At 46.7% G+C, this 19,173-nt stretch overlaps 1 protein-coding gene across 1 annotated transcript in view; it reads left to right on the top strand.

Moving 5' to 3' along the window:
* Positions 1 to 19,173, top strand: part of LOC119974779 (seizure 6-like protein) — a 398,298-nt gene that overhangs the window by 156,162 nt on the left and 222,963 nt on the right. Inside the window, exons 2-3 of the mRNA XM_038814062.1 lie at positions 11,296 to 12,111; positions 15,940 to 16,073. Of these exons, the coding sequence (XP_038669990.1) occupies positions 11,296 to 12,111; positions 15,940 to 16,073 (950 nt within the window). The remainder of the gene's footprint in view (positions 1 to 11,295; positions 12,112 to 15,939; positions 16,074 to 19,173) is intronic.

The raw sequence follows: 19,173 nt of genomic DNA, 5'->3' as shown, positions 1-19,173 counted from the left end.
TAGCACAATGGTTAGCACAGTTGCTTCACAGTGCCAGGGTCCCAGGTCTGATTCCCTGCTGGGTATGTGTATGTATATGTGTGGAGTCTGCACGTTCTCCCCGTGTGTGCGTGAGTTTCCTCCGGGTGCTCCGGTTTCCGCCCACAGTCCAAAGATGTGCAGGCCAGGTGAGTTGGCCATATTAAATTGCCCATCGTGTTCAAAAAAAAAAGATTAGGCGATTAGGTGGGGTTACTGGGTTGTGGGGTTAGGGTCGAGGTGTGGGTTTAGGTGGGTTGGTCTGCCCGGTGTGGACTCGATGGGCCAAATGGCCTCCTTCTGCACTGTAAATTATATGTCTAGAAAATAGCTTGAACCTAAACAAAGCTATAAATTTATTAACACCACTAATTTGGATTTGACACGTATTTCTAAATAATACATAGTTGATTGTTAACAAACAAACTACATTCATCTACAACTAATCTTAGTACTGTTATAAACTATGATCTGCTCTTACTCACACAATCAATACTTCTGTCTGTCTCTCGATAACTCCTGGACTACTCTCTCTCCCCACAAGGCTTAGCATCAATGCCTCATATACTTGTATCTCTAGACATTTCATTAATCCTTGCAGTCATTATAGCTATGATAATACCACAATGACCTTATCATTTTCAGCCTTTTATATTTACTTCCATGACCTTGCCAACTACCACCTCGTCTCCCCCCCCCCCCCCCACCCCCACCCCCCACCCCCCATCCCCAAATCTCTGTAATCTTATCCAGCATTACAATCCTCTGAGATCTCGGCACTCCTCTATTTCTGGTGTTTTGCACATCCCTGAGTTTCATCGCTCTGCCAGAGGAGGTTGTGCCTCCAGCTGCCTTCGTCCTAATTTCCAGAAATTCCTCCCTAAGCCTCTCCAACTCTCTGTGGTAAGTTTTCCAGTGCCACCCACCGCAGGAATCATCATGGGAAAGACAGACAATGTAATGGACCATTAAAAAGTCTGTTGCCCTTGGTTGGGAATTCCGGGTCCTTGAGTGCGCCGGATTGGAAAATCCCGCCCTCTATTCTAACTCCCCTTTTAGGGGGCTGTTTAAAATCTAACTCTTTGACAAAGCTGCTGGTCTATCTGTCCTGATACCTCCTTATGTGACTCAATGTCAAATTTTGTTTCGCAATGCTCCAGTTAAGCACCTTGGAGAGGTTGACAACATTAAAGATGCTGTACAAATGCAAGTTATTATTTGCGCAATACTTGACTTGCTCTCAACAGAAAACCCAAGGAAGCTTATCCGTGCATCCAACAAAATGTATTCACGTGTGTGTGCCTCAAACACCCAGGCATGCACTATATGCAAGGATTCATTGCCTGGAAAGAGTGGGGTCCAGGCTCAATATGCATTGAGGAGCATTAAGATGAACATGCAGGTCCAGAACAGGTTCCCAGTTTATGACAGCCTGTCACAGAAGAGTAAAGGTGTTGCTTATAGTTAGGAACATAGGAATTAGGAAGAGAAGTCAGCAATTCAGCCCTTCGAGCCTGCTCCGCCATTCAATCAGATCATGGCTGATCTCTTCGTGATGTCAAATCTATCTCCCTACATTTTCCCCATATCCCTATAACCAGTTCTTTTGTCACATCTAAATCCTTCTCAAAACCATTTAATGACTCACATTCCACCACACTATGGGGCAGCGAGTTCCACAAATTCACCACCCTCTGCGAGAAGTAGTTCCTCCTCATCTCATTTCTAATTTCGAAAGTTCTATCGTTTAGTTCTATAGTTCATGATATTACAACATATTAAAATAAAGGGACAAGTTAAAAGATGTTGGCAAAATGGGGCTGGTTTAGCTCACTCAGCTAAATCACTGGTTTTTAAAGCAGACCAAGCAGGCCAGCAGCACGGTTCGATTCCCGTACCAGCCTCCCCGGACAGGCGCCGGAATGTGGCGACGAGGGGCTTTTCACAGTAACTTCATTGAAGCCTACTCGTGACAATAAGCGATTTTCATTTTTTTTCAATGACTGTTAATTTCATAATGGATCAGCTGGAATAAATGTGCTTTCCTTTCCCAGGCACCCGCATGCGCCCTTACCTCCAACACCCCCCACCTCCCCCACAACCCCACCCCTCCCAACCCATGCCCTCCTCGTATTAAATGGATAGATAACCTGCTGTGCCGAATCAGTCCTGACCCCGGATAGTTTGAGCTTTAGACACGGCTAAAAGAAAAATCAAAGCTAGGCCTGCAAATTAAATTCAGGCCCTGACCTGATCTCTCACTGGGAGAATGAAGGTTTAACAACAAATGATTTGCATGGAAGTGAATTACACACTGGTTGAAAGATAAATTGGATAAAATTCAACCAGTGTCAGTTTTAATGCCTAAAGGCTTATTAGATTCTGAGTTGATTGTTTCATTTCAAAGGCAAGATAGAAACCATTATAGCTCCAATGATTGGGTATAGCTTGAGTTACACGTTCATCTAAAGGACCTTTTGCATAATGAAAATCCTTTTCTTATTTCATTTGTGTTTCTTTATCTTCTATGTTTTCCTTGCTAGTGTCTCCTTGTGCCTCGTAAAAGTCTGTGTGTATGCCGGGAGCTGATTTCAACCTGTAGTAGGGTTTGCACAGATGTCTGTGATCCAAAGCTGGCATACTCTGTAGTGTTGGGTATATTCATCTGCGTGGAAAGAGTCAGAAACGACCCCTCTGTTCCCACTCACTAACGTTTGTTGAACGATGATCACTTTCAACAAGCCAGTCCACATCAGGTTAAATGTTTATCGGATACAATGGAGCATTATAATGATTTCTTTAAATGCCACATCTATTTAAGGAAACCATTCCCGAGTTCCAGTTTATGCACATACTGAATAGTACAGCGATCAATTCTGGGATATTACTGAAGTCTTTTCAGAATTACTACAGAGTAGGAGCAGCTGTTCCACAAAATAAAAGAGAAAAAGAAACACTTTTGTTTAACTAGAACCCTTCACGACCACAGAGGGCGGGATTCTCCTGTCCCCCTACCCACGTGTTTCACGGCCGGGCGTCGTTCGCTGGCGGAGGGTTCTCTCATTGCTGACACTTGTCAATGGGATTTCCCATTGAAGTCACTCCATGCCCTTGGGTTGCCACGGCACTGGGGGCACCGAGAAACACCCACTAAATATGCCCGAAATGGGGCTCTGTTTTTTCCCGTTAGATCGTGTCCCACATTCAGGACTCGCTACATCGCCTTCTGAAATTAAAATCGCTTATTGTCACAAGTAGGCTTCAAAATGAAGTTACTGTGAAAATCCCCTAGTCGTCACATTCCGGCGCCTGTTTGGGGAGCCTGGTACGGGAATTGAATTGTGCTGCTGGCCTGCCTTGGTCTGCTTTCAAAGCCAGCGATTTAGCCCTATGCTAAACCAGCCCCAATGTTCCTAAGTTCTTTGTACTTCTTTGTACTTCTAGGCACTTGATCACCACACTCGTTTATTTATGTCGGCCATTTCTTCTTCACGAGGGTACATACAGTTCACAAGTTGGACAGGGGTCTGGAGGGGGAGGGCCAGGCACTGTTTACACAGTTAAGTGGTGATAGATTAGGAAATGTTGACCAGAGCGCCCTTGTACACCAGTCACTGAAGGCAAGCATGCAGGTACAACAAGCGGTTAGGAAGGCCTTCATTGCAAGAGAACCTGAGTGCAGGAGCAAAGGGGCAGCTGTACAGAGCATTGGTGAGACCACACCTGGAGTACTGTGTGCAGTTTTGGTCTCCTTACCTGAGAAAGGATACACCTGCCACAGAGGGAGTGCGGCGAAGGTTCACCAGGCTGATTCCTGGGCTGGCAGGATTGTCATATGAGGAAAGATTGGGTCGATTAGGCCTGCGTTAACAGACATTTTGAAGAATGAGAAGAGATTTCATTGAAATGTATAAATTTTAGACAGACTGGGTGCAGAGATGTTGCTTCCTCTGCCTGGTTGGTGGTGGGGGTGGGGGGTCTCGAACAAGGGGTCACAGTCTCACTATCCGGGGTGCGCCCTTTAGATGAAGAGAAGCCTCTTCCCTCAGAGGGTGTTAAACCTGTGCAATTCTCTACCACAAAAGTCTGTCACTGAATACATTTAAGAAACATTCCTAGATGCCAAAGGTGACAAGGGGTATGGGGGGTGCACTGGAGTATGCTGTTGAGATAGAGGGTCAGCCAGATTCAATGGCGGAGCGGCTTTGAAAGGCCGAGTGGCCTGCTCCTGTTCCTATTCCTAGGGGGGTGGGGGGGGGGGGGGGGTGTTTGCTAGAGCTGTTGGGGAGGGTTTAAACTAATGTGGCAGGGGGATGGGAACCGATGCAGGAAGTTGGAAGATAGTAAAACAGGGACAGAAGCAAAAGGAAGTAAGGGGGAAAGTGTAAGGCAGAGACCCAATGGTCAAAAATCAAAAAGGGCGACAGTACAAGGTACAGTGACTGAGGGGAGCTCAGTGAATAGGCCCAGTAATACTAAAAGGAATAAAACTGGAAGTAAAGACATTAATGGTAAGCGACGTGGCAGGTTGTTACATGAAGATATGGGTTCAACGACAAGGAAAATTAGGAGAAAAGTTAAGAGGAAATATAACTTAGGAGAGGTTACTGATCGAGGTGTTAAGATTCAAAACAGAGGTAATAAAACCAACATAAGTGTGCTTTACCTGAATGCTTGTAGTATTCGGAATAAGGTAAATGAGTGGATGGTGTAAATCATCGTGAATGACCAAGATTTAGTGGCCATTACTGACACATGGTTAAAGGATGGTCACGACTGGGAGTTAAATATCCACGGGTATCAAACTATTCGGAAGGACAGAATGGATGGTAAGGGAGGTGGTGTAGCTCTGTTATTTAAGGATGACATCTGGGAAATAGTAAGGGATGACATCGGTGCTATGGAGGGTAAGGTTGAATCCATTTGGGTGGAAATCAGGAATAGTAAGGTGAAAAAGTCACTGATAGGAGTAGTCTATCGGCCACCAAATACAGTAGTAACGTTATGGTGGGGCAGGCAATAAACAAAGAAATAACGGATGCATGTAAAAATGGTACAGCAGTTATCATGGGGGATTTTAATCTACACGTTGATTGGTTTAACCAGGTCGGTCACGGCAGCCTTGAGGAGGAGTTTATAGAATGTATCCGCGATAGATTCCTAGAACAGTATGTAATGGAACCTAAGAGGGAACAAGCGGTCCTAGATCTTGTCCTGTGTAATGAGACAGGATTGATTAATGATCTCATAGTTAGGCATCCTCTCGGAAGGAGCAATAACAATATGGTGGAATTTAAAACACAGATGGACAGTGAGAAGGTGAATTCAAATACTCGTGTTTTGTGCTTAAACAAAAGGGATTACAATGGGATGAGAGAAGAACTAGCTAAGGTAGACTCGGAGCAAAAACTTTATGGTGGAACAGTTGAGGAACAGTGGAGAACCTTCCAAGCGATTTTTCACAGTGATCAGCAAAGGTTGATACCAACCAAAAGGAAGGATGGTAGAAAGAGGGAAAATTGACCATGGATATCCAATGAAATAAGGGAGAGTATCAAATTGAAGGAAAAAGCATGCAAAGTGGCAAAGATTAGTGGGAGACTAGAGGACTGGGAAATCTTTAGGGGGCAACAGAAAGCTACTAAAAAAGCTATAAAGAAGAGTAAGATAGATTGTGAGAGTAAACTTGCTCAGAATATAAAAACAGATAGTAAAAATATATAAAACAAAAAAGAGTGGCGAAGGTAAATATTAGTCCTTTAGAGCAGTGCATCTCAAACTATCTGATGTGGCGTACCGGCATTTTTTGTTTTCAATGTGCCAGGGACCGGTGAGCGAAACAAGCCAATCCAGGATTACTGTCTCTTTCTTTTCTGGAAACACTCCAAGTACCGGCAGACGATGGCCCACGTACCAGCACCGGTACGCGTACCACACTTTGAGAAGCACTGCTTTAGAGGATGAGAAGGGAGTTTTAATAATGGGAGATGAGGAAATGGCTGAGGAACTGAACAGGTTTTTTGGGTCGGTCTTCACAGTGGAAGACAGAAATAACATGCCAGTGACTGATAGAAATAAGGCTATGACAGGTGAGGACCTTGAGAGGATTGTTATCACTAAGGAGGTAGTGATGGGCAAGCTAATGGGGCTAAAGGTAGACAAGACTCCTGGTCCTGATGGAATGCATCCCAGAGTGCTAAAAGAGATGGCTAGGGAAATTGTAAATGCACCAGTGATAATTTAGCAAAATTCACTAGACTCTGGGGTGGTCCCAGCGGATTGGAAATTAGCAAACGTGACACCACTGTTTAAAAAGGAGGAAGGCAGAGAGCGGATAATTATAGACCAGTGAGCTTAACTTCGGTACTAGGGAGGATGCTGGAATGTATCATCAAGGAAGAAATAGCGAGGCATCTGGATAGAAATTTCCCCATTGGGCAGACGCAGCATGGGTTATAAAGGGCAGGTCATGCCTAACTAATTTAGTGGAATTTTTTGAGGACATTACCAGTGCAGTAGATAATGGGGAGCCCCTGGATGTGGTATATCTGGATTTCCAGAAAGCCTTTGACAAGGTGCCACACAAGAGGTTGCTGCATAAGATAAAGATGCATGGCATTAAGGGTAAAGTAGTAGCATGGATAGAGGATTGGTTAATTAATAGAAAGCAAAGAGTGGGGATTAATGGGTGTTTCTCTGGTTGGCAATCAGTAGCTAGTGATGTCTCTCAGGGATCAATGTGGGGCTCACAATTGTTCGCAATTTACGTAGATGATTTGGAGTTGGGGACCAAGGGCAATGTGTCCAAGTTTGCAGACGACACTAAGATGAGTGGTCAAGCGAAAAGTGCAGAGGATACTGGAAGTCTGCAGAGGGATTTGGATAGGTTAAGTGAATGGCCTAGGGTCTGGAAGGTGGAATACAATGCTGGTAAATGTGAGGTTATCCATTTTGGTAGGAATAACAGCAAACGGGATTATTATTTAAATGATCCTGTGCTGCTGTGCAGAGAGACCTGGGTGTGCTAGTGCATGAGTCGCAAAAAGTTGGTTTACAGGTGCAACAGGTGATTAAGAAGCCAAATGGAATTTTGTCCTTCATTGCTAGAGGGATGGAGTTTAAGACTAGGGAGGTTATGCTGCAATTGTATGAGGTGTTAGTGAGGCCACACCTGGAGTATTGTGTTCAGTTTTGGTCTCCTTATTTGAGAAAGGACGTACTGGCACTGGAGGGTGTGCAGAGGAGATTCACTAGGTTAATTCCAGACCTGAAGGGGTTGGATTACGAGGAGAGGTTGAGTAGACTTGGATTGTACTCGTTGGAATTTAGAAGGATGAGGGGGGATTTCATTTCATTTCATTTTCATCTTATAGAAACATATAAAATTATGAAAGGAACAGATAGGATAGATGTGGGCAGGCTGTTTCCACTGGCAGGTGAAAGCAGAACTAGGGGGCATAGCCTCAAAATAAGGGGAAGCAGATTTAGGACTGAGTTTAGAAGGAACTTCTTCGCCCAAAGTGTTGTGAATCTATAGAATTCCTTGCCCAGTGAAGCAGTAGAGGCTCCTTCATTAAATGTTTTTAAGATAAAGATAGATAGTTTTTTGAAGAATAAAGGAATTAAGGGTTATGGTGTCACAAAATATGACACAGTGTATGGAAAGGCTCAGTAAACCAAGGTACACCACACTAAGAAAACAAAAAGGGACAGTCAATAGGGAATTAAAGGTGCTATATTTAAATGCCCGCAGTGTACGGAACAAGGTAGATGAGCTTGTGGCCCAGATTGTGACTGGCAGGTATGATGTGGTAGGCATCACAGAGACGTGGTTGCAGGGGGTTCAGGACTGGCAGTTAAACATCCAGGGATTTACAACCTATCGAAAAGTCAGAGAGGTGGGTAGAGGGGGCGGGGTTGCCTTGTTAATTAGAAATGAAATTAAATCAATAGCACTAAACGACATAGGGTCAGACGATGTGGAGTCTGTGTGGGTAGAGTTGAGGAACCACAAAGGCAAAAAAACCATAATGGGAGTTATGTACAGGCCTCCTGACAGTGGTCAGGACCAGGGGCACAAAATGCACCACGAAATAGAAAGGGCATGTCAGAAAGGCAAGGTCACAGTGATCATGGGGGACTTCAATATGCAGGTGGACTGGGTAAATAATGTTGCCAGTGGACCCAAAGAAAGGGAATTCATTGAATGTTTACAGGATGGCTTTTTGGAACAGCTTGTGATGGAGCCCACGAGGGAACAGGCTATTCTGGACTTAGTGTTATGTAATGAGCCAGAATTGATAAAAGACCTTAAAGTAAGGGAACACTTAGGAAGCAGCGATCATAATATGGTAGAATTCAGTCTGCAATTTGAAAGAAAGAAGGTAGAATCAGATGTAAAGGTTTTACAGTTAAATAAAGGTAATTACAGGCGCATGAGGGAGGAACTGACAAAAATCGACTGGAAGCAGAGCCTAGTGGGAAAGACAGTAGAACAGCAATGGCAGGAGTTTCTGGGAGTAATTGAGGACACAGTGCAGAGGTTCATCCCAAAGAAAAGAAAGGTTATCAGAGGGAGGATTAGGCAGCCATGGCTGACAAAGGAAGTCAGGGAATGCATCAAGGCAAAAGAGAGAGCCTATAATGTGGCAAAGAGTAGTGGGAAGTCAGAAGATTGGGAAGGCTACAAAAACAAACAGAGGATAACAAAGAGAGAAATAAGGAAGGAGAGGATCAAATATGAAGGTAGGCTAGCCAGTAACATTAGGAATGATAGTAAAAGTTTCTTTAAATACATTAAAAACAAACGGGAGGCAAAAGTAGACATTGGGCCGCTCCAAAATGACGCTGGTAATCTAGTGATGGGAGACAAGGAAATAGCTGAGGAACTTAATAAGTACTTTGCGTCAGTCTTCACAGTAGAAGACATGAGTAATATCCCAACAATTCAGGAAAGTCAGGGGGCAGAGTTGAATATGGTTGCCATCACAAAGGAGAAGGTGCTAGAGAAACTAAAAGGTCTGAAAATTGATAAATCTCCGGGCCCAGATGGGCTACATCCTAGAGTTCTAAAGGAGATAGCTGAAGAAATAGTGGAGGCGTTAGTTATGATCTTTCAAAAGTCACTGGAATCAGGGAAAGTCCCAGAGGATTGGAAAATCGCTGTTGTAACCCCCCTGTTCAAGAAGGGAACAAGAAAAAAGATGGAAAATTATAGGCCAATTAGCCTAACCTCGGTTGTTGGCAAAATTCTAGAATCCATCGTTGAGGATGAGATTTCTAAATTCTTGGAAGTGCAGGGTCGGATTAGGACAAGTCAGCATGGATTTAGTAAGGGGAGGTCGTGCCTGACAAACCTGTTAGAGTTCTTTGAAGAGATAACAAATAGGTTAGACCAAGGAGAGCCAATGGATGTTATCTATCTTGACTTCCAAAAGGCCTTTGACAAGGTGCCTCACGGGAGACTGCTGAGTAAAATAAGGGCCCATGGTATTCGAGGCAAGGTACTAACATGGATTGACGATTGGCTGTCAGACAGAAGGCAGAGAGTTGGGATAAAAGGTTCTTTTTCGGAATGGCAACCGGTGACAAGTGGTGTCCCGCAGGGTTCAGTGTTGGGGCCACAGCTGTTCTCTTTATATATTAACGATCTAGATGACGGGACTGGGGGCATTCTGGCCAAGTTTGCCGATGATACAAAGATAGGTGGAGGGGCAGGTAGTATTGAGGAGGTGGGGAGGCTGCAGAAAGATTTAGACAGTTTAGGAGAATGGTCCAAGAAGTGGCTGATGAAATTCAACGTGGGCAAGTGCGAGGTCTTGCACTTTGGAAAAAAGAATAGAGGCATGGACTATTTTCTAAACGGTGACAAAATTCATAATGCTAAAGTGCAAAGGGACTTGGGAGTCCTAGTCCAGGATTCTCTAAAGGTAAACTTGCAGGTTGAGTCCGTAATTAAGAAAGCAAATGTAATGTTGTCATTTATCTCAAGAGGCTTGGAATATAAAAGCAGGGATGTACTTCTGAGGCTTTATAAAGCACTAGTTAGGCCCCATTTAGAATACTGTGAGCAATTTTGGGCCCCATACCTCAGGAAGGACATACTGGCACTGGAGCGGGTCCAGCGGAGATTCACACGGATGATCCCAGGAATGGTAGGCCTAACATACGATGAACGTCTGAGGATCGTGGGATTATATTCATTGGAGTTTAGGAGGTTGAGGGGAGATCTAATAGAAACGTACAAGATAATGAATGGCTTGGATAGGATGGACGTAGGGAAGTTGTTTCCATTAGCAGGGGAGACTAGGACACGGGGGCACAGCCTTAGAATAAAAGGAAGTCACTTTAGAACAGAGATGAGGAGAAATTTCTTCAGCCAGAGAGTGGTAGGTCTGTGGAATTCATTGCCACAGAGGGCGGTGGAGGCCGGGACATTGAGTGTCTTTAAGACAGAAATTGATAAATTCTTGATTTCTCGAGGAATTAAGGGCTATGGGGAGAGAGCGGGTAAATGGAGTTGAAATCAACCATGATTGAATGGTGGAGTGGACTCGATGGGCCGAATGGCCTTACTTCCACTCCTATGTCTTATGGTCTTATGGTGTTCAGGCCGGAAAGTGGAGCTGAGTCCACAAAAGATCAGCCATGATCTCATTGAATGGTGGAGCACGCTCGAGGGGCCATATGGCCTAGTCCTGCTCCTAGTTCTTATGTTCTTATTCTGTCTGTTTCTAATTGCCTCTAATCAGGAACATGTCCTCATTCCATTTGATGTTTTGGTTACCAACTCTCCAGGATTTCCCCGGTAACTCCAGGAATTTAAGATTATATTCCTGTGAGCAAAGGCCAGGAGAAAAATTGTGAGGGGCTAGGGAACATGGAAAGGTTCTGCTGCGGGATTCTCTGTTGGCGGGATGCTCCTCTTCGCCAGCAGCCCGCCGATGCCCACGGATTCCCCGACGGCGTGGGGTATGGCCACAATGGGAAACCCCATTGGTCGGCTGTGGGGACGGAGAATCCTGCTCCCGGCAGGGTCACGCCGTGCCGGAAAACGGAGCTGGCAGGACGGAGAATCCCAATCTGTTTTTTTTTAATTTTATTAGTGACAAAATGATCGGAGGCGGGGTAGGGGCTGTTTTACTGGGCGGGGTCATTTGGAGGCGAGAGGTGATTTGACAAAACATCCAGAAGTTTATCCATTTTGAGTTGGTAACCCTCCTTGGAAGGTGGTTTGCTTCATTTTGAATGTAATTTGTTTTCCTCTTTTTGCCTCAGATGTTGATCCTCAGGAAGGCTTCACCACCACAACGGCAGCCCAACAGCGGAAGAATGGCCAAGGAGTTCAGGACCTTGATGCAGGTGATGGAGAGCAAGAGCCTACCATTCCTCAGGGCACTGTCCATACTCAGCACAACCTGTTCAATGCAGTCCTGCAAAGGAAGGACCTCCTGCTGCGCAAGGAAGCTCTGCTCCTGCCCTCCTCCATCCCAGCCATTCCAGCCGGACTAACTGTGCCGCCACGTCCGCAAAGGCGGCAACTCCCTTCTCCGAGGCAAGTGGATGCATTGCGCAAACGCCTGAGCGCCAAAGGAGTACCGACAGGGATACTCGACGCCGCCCTCGCGCCCACAGACCCGCCACCATCGAGGGCCCTTACTCCCTACTTAGCCCCGCGCTCTCCTTCTGTGGTGCCTGAGGTAGCGACGGATAGGCAAGGGATTCCAGAAGCCCTGCCGGGCATCAAATCGGAAGCTCCCCGTGCCGGACTGTCCGAGCCAACTAAACCATTGAGCCCCACTCATTACAGTACAACGCAGCAGCCGCCTGTTCAACTTGATCCCTATGCCACGGGTTCACCCGACCTTGCCAGCGTCCCTCCCCGTATGGAGGCAACCCCCAGCTCCAGCAAAGCCATCTCACCGGACGCGACGGCCGCTCCTCCTGCTGATCGGCAGACCCCAACGAGGGTGACAGTCCTGTCTGGGAAGGATTCTAAAATGGGCGGGATGGACACTGCGACCCACGAAGGCAGAGATACGACCACCACAACCATCGTCACAACTACGATAATCACCACTCTACAGACAGCAGGTATTGCCAGCAGCAATGTACCTTTAGGTCGCACCTTTAACACAGTAAAACAGCCCATGGTATTCACAGGGGCAACTATCAAACAAAATTTAACACCAACTTACATAAAGAGACAATGGAAAAGGTAACTAAATTTGTGATGGAAATTCTAGTTTTCAGGGAACTTCTTAAATGAAGAGGGAAAGGCAGAGAGGTTTAGGGAGCGAATTTTAGAGCTTGGGGCGTAGACAGCTAAAGGCACGGCTGTCAATAGTGAACAGGCTAATATCCACACTCTGGAGTGCAATAATATGGAAGCTGAGGTGTTGCGCTTTGGAATGATGCTTTTAAACAGTTTTCCCTTTACTGAGATTTGTCTCTGACTCCAGCTCAGAGAAATGACAGGAAGATACCCTTCTCACATTGGAGAAGGGTCAGGATGTTTCTTTACGCATGGAGTCCAGGCTTTCACATAGCCGAGAGAAAAGGTCAAACTTCTCTGATGAGATTTGGGTGTCACCTCGTAGAATCATAGAATTCACAGTGCAGAAGGAGGCCATTCGGCCCATTAACTCTGCACCGGCCCTTAGGACCTGCTCTTGAACTTTTGTCCTTTCGTTTGTGACTGCAGGAAAAAGGGGGACCAGGAGAGATGGATACCCCAGGCCCAGTTGCCCCCACCTGAAGAGGTCAGCAGCAGCACCACGTCAAATTGATTAGATGACCTGATTGGGAAGGTGCAGTGAGTGAGATGTGGGTACCCAGACGTAGCTCATCCAGGGCTGGTCATTGGCTGAGGGGCTGGTTTAGCTCAGTGGGCTAGACGGCTGGTTTGTGACACGGAGCAAGGCAAGCAGTGCGGGTTCAATTCCTGTGCCGGCTGAGGATATTCATGAAGGCAGGCAGCACAGTAGCACAAGTGGCTAGCACTGTGGCTTCACAGCGCCAGGGTCCCGGGTTCGATTCCCCGCTGGGTCACTGTCTGTGCGGAGTCTGCACGTTCTCCCTGTGTCTGCGTGGGTTTCCTCTGGGTGCTCCGTTTTCCTCCCACAGTCCAAAGGTGTGCAGGTTAGGTGGATTGGCCATGATAAATTGCCCTTAGTGTCTAAAAAGGGTTAGGAGGGGTTATTGGGTTACGGGGATAGGGTGGAAGTGGGTTGGTGCAGACTTGATGGGCCAAATGGCATCCGTCTGCACTGTATGTTCTTAAAAAAAAAGGCCCCACCTTCTCAAACTTTCCCTCACCTGAGGTGTGGTGATCCACCTCAGGTTAAACCACCTGCAGCCTGTGGTCATCTGGGGCTATGGCAACTTTACTTTACCTATTGACTGAGTGGCCAGGAGAAGTCCAGCAGTGTGGGAGGCAGTTGTGAGATGCAGGGATGCGAGCAGTGGCTGGCAGTGACGTACAGATTAAGTGTCAAGTATTGGGCAGCCTGTACGAAACACTGAGGCAGATTTTTGTTATTGGGGCCCATTTCTGACTGGGCAGCATGCACCCAAACCCTCAGGCCTGAGAATCAGCAGCAATTGGACCTCAGGCTTTGTCTACTTATTCAGTGACGGATGCCAGCCCCACCCCAAAATAAATCAAATTCTGGCCGCCTGCCTCACCAGTAGCACCGTTCAGGTGCAGAAACAGGCGTTCCAAAGCGTTTTACAGCCAACGATGTATCTGTGAAGTGTAACCACCGTTGTAAATACAGGAAATGTGGCAGCTAATTTGAGCATAGCAAGATCCCGCAAACAGCATTGATTTAGCCATAGACCATACGGTGCAGAAGGAGGCCATTCAGCCCATCGAGTCTGCACCGACCCACTTAAGCCCTCACTTCCACCCTATCCCCACAACCCAATAACCCCTCCTAACCTTTTTGGACACTAAGGGCAATTCAGCACGGCCAATCCACCTACCCTGCACATTTTTGGACTGTGGGAGGAAACCGGAGCACCCGGAGGAAACCCATGCACACACTGGGAGGATGTGCAGACTCCGCACAGACAGTGACCCAGCGGGGAATCGAACCTGGGACCCTGGCGCTGTGAAGCCACAGTGCTAGCCACTTGTGCTACCGTGCTGCCCTTAAATGATCAGCTCATCTGTTCTTGATAACGCTAGCTGTGGAATAATTATTGGCCAAGGTCACCAGAGGGTATTCTCCTGGTATACTTCAAAATTGTTCAGTGGGACCTTTTGCATCTACCGGAGAGGGGAGACAGGGCCCCAGTTCAACATCTCATCCAAACGATTACCACCTTAAACAGCACAGCACTCCCTCAGTACTGCGTTGAGTTGTCGGCCTCGGTTACCCATTGCTCAAGTCTCTGATTGGGACTTGCACCTTTCGACTGAGAGGTAGGGGTGCTTGCCCACTGTGCCAAAGCTGACCGAGCAAGCAGTTTCCAAGAAGGGTGTTAGTGTAGGCATCAGCCAGTGCCGGGTAGGAGGAGGGAGTGGTCGAGTCACAGTGGGATGGGAGGGACAACATGTGGGACCCCCGCAGTCTGACGCTGCCAGTTGATGAAATGGTTTGGACAATTGAAGGCAACCTCAGTTAGTGTGCCTAAACGACATCTAATTCCGTGCTGACCTCTATTGCCTGACGGATTGAAATGAAGAATGGAAATAGTTGGATGGGCCTTTGAAGACATTGCCCTGATGTATAATTGGAGTTCTTTCTAAATGTTGTGGGCCATGGCTATAATCATATCATGCCAGCAACTTCTGTGCAGCAAAAAATATCAATCACCATAATATTTCACACTTCATATCAAGTTAGGAATAAGAGAACACATTGGACTGTATTGAGTTTGGATAATTAAAAAGAAATTTGAACTTCCAGTTAATAAATGAAAAGGATGGCATAACAAGATTTCATGTTTCAAAATTTCAACTGCAACAAATGATTAAAAGCACTATTGATTAAACACTATTTTATGTTTGTAGATAACTTTTATTTTAACTACAGAAAGTGACATTCCCCTTGTGTCCTTAACATTGCATTCCCGACTGAATCACAGTTCTTTTAGAAAACTGTTCACAGTTGTCCCCAGCTTACAATGTGTATTCGTATCTATGTTTCACCAAGTAGTAATTTTGAGTGACCGTATCCAGGTGCTTCTCTCAGTTTTTAGAGTATTCCTCAAACCCACAACCAGCAACAAGGCTTGTTCCATGCCAGAACAAATCTTGCAAAATCCATAGGAAGATGCAAGATGCGTCTCTTCGACTAGACGTAGTCTCTCTCCTTCATCAGGCTGTGGTAACTCTCAAACCAAGTCATCTTTTCTATCTGCTGACCACACAGAACCTCTGCTGCCTTTTTGCGATAATCGTTGAACTGTAGGGAAGCCTGTAACCCGATCTCAAAACGGCTTCCACTGCCCTTCCTCATGGTAAAATGAAATACATTAACCTTGTTAGTATCTGGGTAGAAATTCTGATTAGCTATCTTGCACGCCAACTCCCCTTCGCCTGAGAATAAATGGACAGTTTACAACACAACTGTCGACGACCCAGTTCCGTCAACGCCTTTCTGGGACTTTGGAAGACTCAGAGAATGCTGCCATTGTCTCCAATCGTAAATATCTTGCACCTTCTCTTCAGTAAAATAATCTAAACCTCCCATTGATCTCTAATAATCAAGCCACCCAGGCTTACTGTCAGACAGGCTGCAGAACAGGTCACATGATCCCTTTTTATTTATCCTAAATTTAAAGATACAGTGCCGAAACATCATAATCCTATGGACCTGATAATCATAAGAAAATTGTGCAATGCTTTTATTTGCCTCTTTTAATGGAGACGTCGGTTCAGAACATGTTTATTAAGTAACCTTCTGTTTCTAGTTCCATGCAGTGTAAGTTTCTCCGACTCAGAAGGGTATATAGACTCCACTGACTTCCTCCCACTCTCTGCCTATGGCTCTCTGCAGTGCACCTTCAATGTAACTGTCTTCAACGGATATGGAGTAGAGCTCCAGGTAAGACTGCCGCTTTTTCTTCATACCTCACAATGCGGTTTACACAGCAGATTCCTCAACACAACTGCAGGAGTCTCTGTGCTGCTTGAATGTGTCTTTAACAAATGGTTTAATTGTTCCAGAGCCCTTAATAGGATTTGGATTTTCATTCTTTGTGCTAGCTAAGAGAAATTGATGCCATTAACTGCGGTTACGGAGCAGCGGAGAGGGAATGGTACTTGATAAACGTGCTGCCGTGTGATGAGCTGAGCCGTGCAGACTGAGCAACTTTGATCTTTGTGTTGAGTTAAGGCCTTTCGTGATCTCGGGATGTCCCAAAGCACTTTACAGCCAATAAACTCCTCTTGTAATGAAGGCAGTGGAGTAGTGGTATCGTCACTGGACTAGTAATCCAGAGACCCAGGGTAAATGCTCTGGGGACATGGGTTCAAATCCCACTCAGGCAGATGGTAGAATTTGAACTCAATTTTAAAAATCTGGAATTAAAAGCCTATTGGCGACCATGAAACTATTGTCGATTGTTGTAATAGCCCATCTGGTTCACAAATGTCCTTTAGGGTGAGAAATCTGCCATCCTTACCCGGTCGGGCATACATGTCACTCCAGACCCACAGCAATGTGATTGACCCTTAAATGCCCACAGGAATGGGCATCAAATGTTGGTCCAGCCAGCGACGCCCACATCCCAAGGATGATTTTTTTTAAAGTAGGAGCCACAAACTTTTGCAACAGAACAAAAATCCAATAAAGAAGAGTTAAATAAATGACTTGTTCCTATGTTTATCTCATTGGTGTTGGTCAGAACTCCCCTGCTTTCATCAGAATAATGGAATGTAAAAACTCAGACATTTAGACCAGTTTATTAATCAACGGATTTATCCAGATGTCTTCATTTTTTTTTAATGGTCCAGCCTAATAATTTATTCAGCATTACAAATGACTGTCATTAATCTCCCATATTGTGGTGATCTTCATAGGTCATAGAATTTACAGTGCACAAGGAAGCCATTTGGCCCATCGAGTCTGCACCGGTCCTTGGAAAGAGCACCCCATTTAAGCCCCCACTTCCAACCTATCCCCCGTAACCCAGTAACCCCACCTAACCTTTTAGGACAGTAAGGGCAATTTATCATGGCCAATCCACCTAACCTGCACGTCTTTCTGACTGTGGGTGGAAACCAGAGCACCCGGAGGAAACCCCACAGAGGGAGAACATGCAGACTCCACACAGACAGTGACCCAAGCCGGGAATCTTACACAGGAAAATTTCACTGTTGTAGTTCCATTTCCATCACTAAGACAATGATATTGCACGATAGTGATCTTTGACCATCTTTAGTTTCATGGTGATGGGGCACCTACCTTGTATTTACGGAACATCTCGTCACGTCGCTTGTGGACAAATCCAAATGCTTCAGGGAGGGTGGGATTTTCCAGTCCTGCCAGCCTGCCCCAGTACCAGAAATTCAAGCCTGAGGACAACAGGCCATTTCCTTGTCCGTCGATTTCACCATCCCACCCGTCATGATTCCTGTGGTGGGCGGGTCTGGAAGATTTAGGCCCTAACGTCAGAAATGTGACAAGTCAATTTACCAGATGGGCCGACGGAATCCTCACTTTATTCTGTCATCAGAAATGTGGCATCTCTGACAGTGCAGCACTCCCTCAGTACTGACCCTCTGACAGTGCGGCACTCCCTCAGTACTGACCCTCTGACAGTGCAGCACTCCCTCAGTACTGACCCTCTGACAGTGCGGCACTCCCTCAGTACTGACCCTCTGACAGTGCAGCACTCCCTCAGTACTGACCCTCTGACAGTGCAGCACTCCCTCAGTACTGACCCTCTGACAGTGCAGCACTCCCTCAGTACTGACCCTCTGACAGTGCAACACTCCCTCAGTACTGACCCTCTGACAGTGCAACACTCCCTCAGTACTGACCCTCTGACAGTGCAGCGCTCCCTCAGTACTGACCCTCTGACAGTGCAGCGCTCCCTCAGTACTGACCCTCTGACAGTGCAGCTCTCCCTCAGTACTGACCCTCTGACAGTGCAGCACTCCCTCAGTACTGACTCTCTGACAGTGCGGCACTCCCTCAGTACTGACCCTCTGACAGTGCAGCACTCCCTCAGTACTGACCCTCTGACAGTGCAGCACTCCCTCAGTACTGACCCTCTGACAGTGCAACACTCCCTCAGTACTGACCCTCTGACAGTGCGGCACTCCCTCAGTACTGATCCACTGACAGTGCAGCACTCCCTCAGTACTGACCCTCTGACAGTGCGGCACTCCCTCAGTACTGACCCTCTGACAGCGCAGCACTCCCTCAGTACTGATCCACTGACAGTGCAGCACTCCCTCAGTACTGACCCTCTGACAGTGCGGCACTCCCTCAGTACTGACCCTCTGACAGGGCAACACTCCCTCAGTACTGACCCTCTGACAGTGCAGCACTCCCTCAGTACTGACCCTCTGACAGTGTGGCACTCCCTCAGTACTGACCCTCTGACAGTGCAGCCCTCCCTCAGTACTGACCCTCTGACAGTGTGGCACTCCCTCAGTACTGACCCTCTGACAGTGCGGCACTCCCTCAGTACTGACCCTCTGACAGTGTGGCACTCCCTCAGTACTGACCCTCTGACAGTGCAGCACTCCCTCAGTACTGACCCTCTGACAGTGCAGCACCCACTCAGTACTGACCCTCCAACAGTGTGGCACTCCCTCAGTACCACCCCTCTGACAGTGCGGCACTCCCTTAGTACTGACCCTCTGACAGTGGAGCACTCACTCAGTACTGACCATCTGACAGTGCAGCGCTCCCTCAGTACTGACCCTCTGACAGTGCAGCACTCCCTCAGTACTGACCCTCTGACAGTGGAGCACTCACTCAGTACTGACCCTCTGACAGTGCAGCACTCCCTCAGTACTGACCCTCTGACAGTGCGGCACTCCCTCAGTACTGACCCTCTGACAGTGCGGCACTCCCTCAGTACTAACCCTCTGACAGTGCAGCACTCCCTCAGTACTGACCCTCTGACAGTGCAGCACTCCCTCAGTACTGACCCTCTGACAGTGCGGCACTCCCTCAGTACTGACCCTCT

This window comes from Scyliorhinus canicula, chromosome 1 (genome assembly GCF_902713615.1).
Source record: "Scyliorhinus canicula chromosome 1, sScyCan1.1, whole genome shotgun sequence".
In the NCBI taxonomy this organism is placed as follows: Eukaryota; Metazoa; Chordata; class Chondrichthyes; order Carcharhiniformes; family Scyliorhinidae; genus Scyliorhinus; species Scyliorhinus canicula.
The sequence above is the reverse complement of the archived record's forward strand: the minus strand, read 5'-3'. Positions and strand labels throughout refer to the sequence as shown.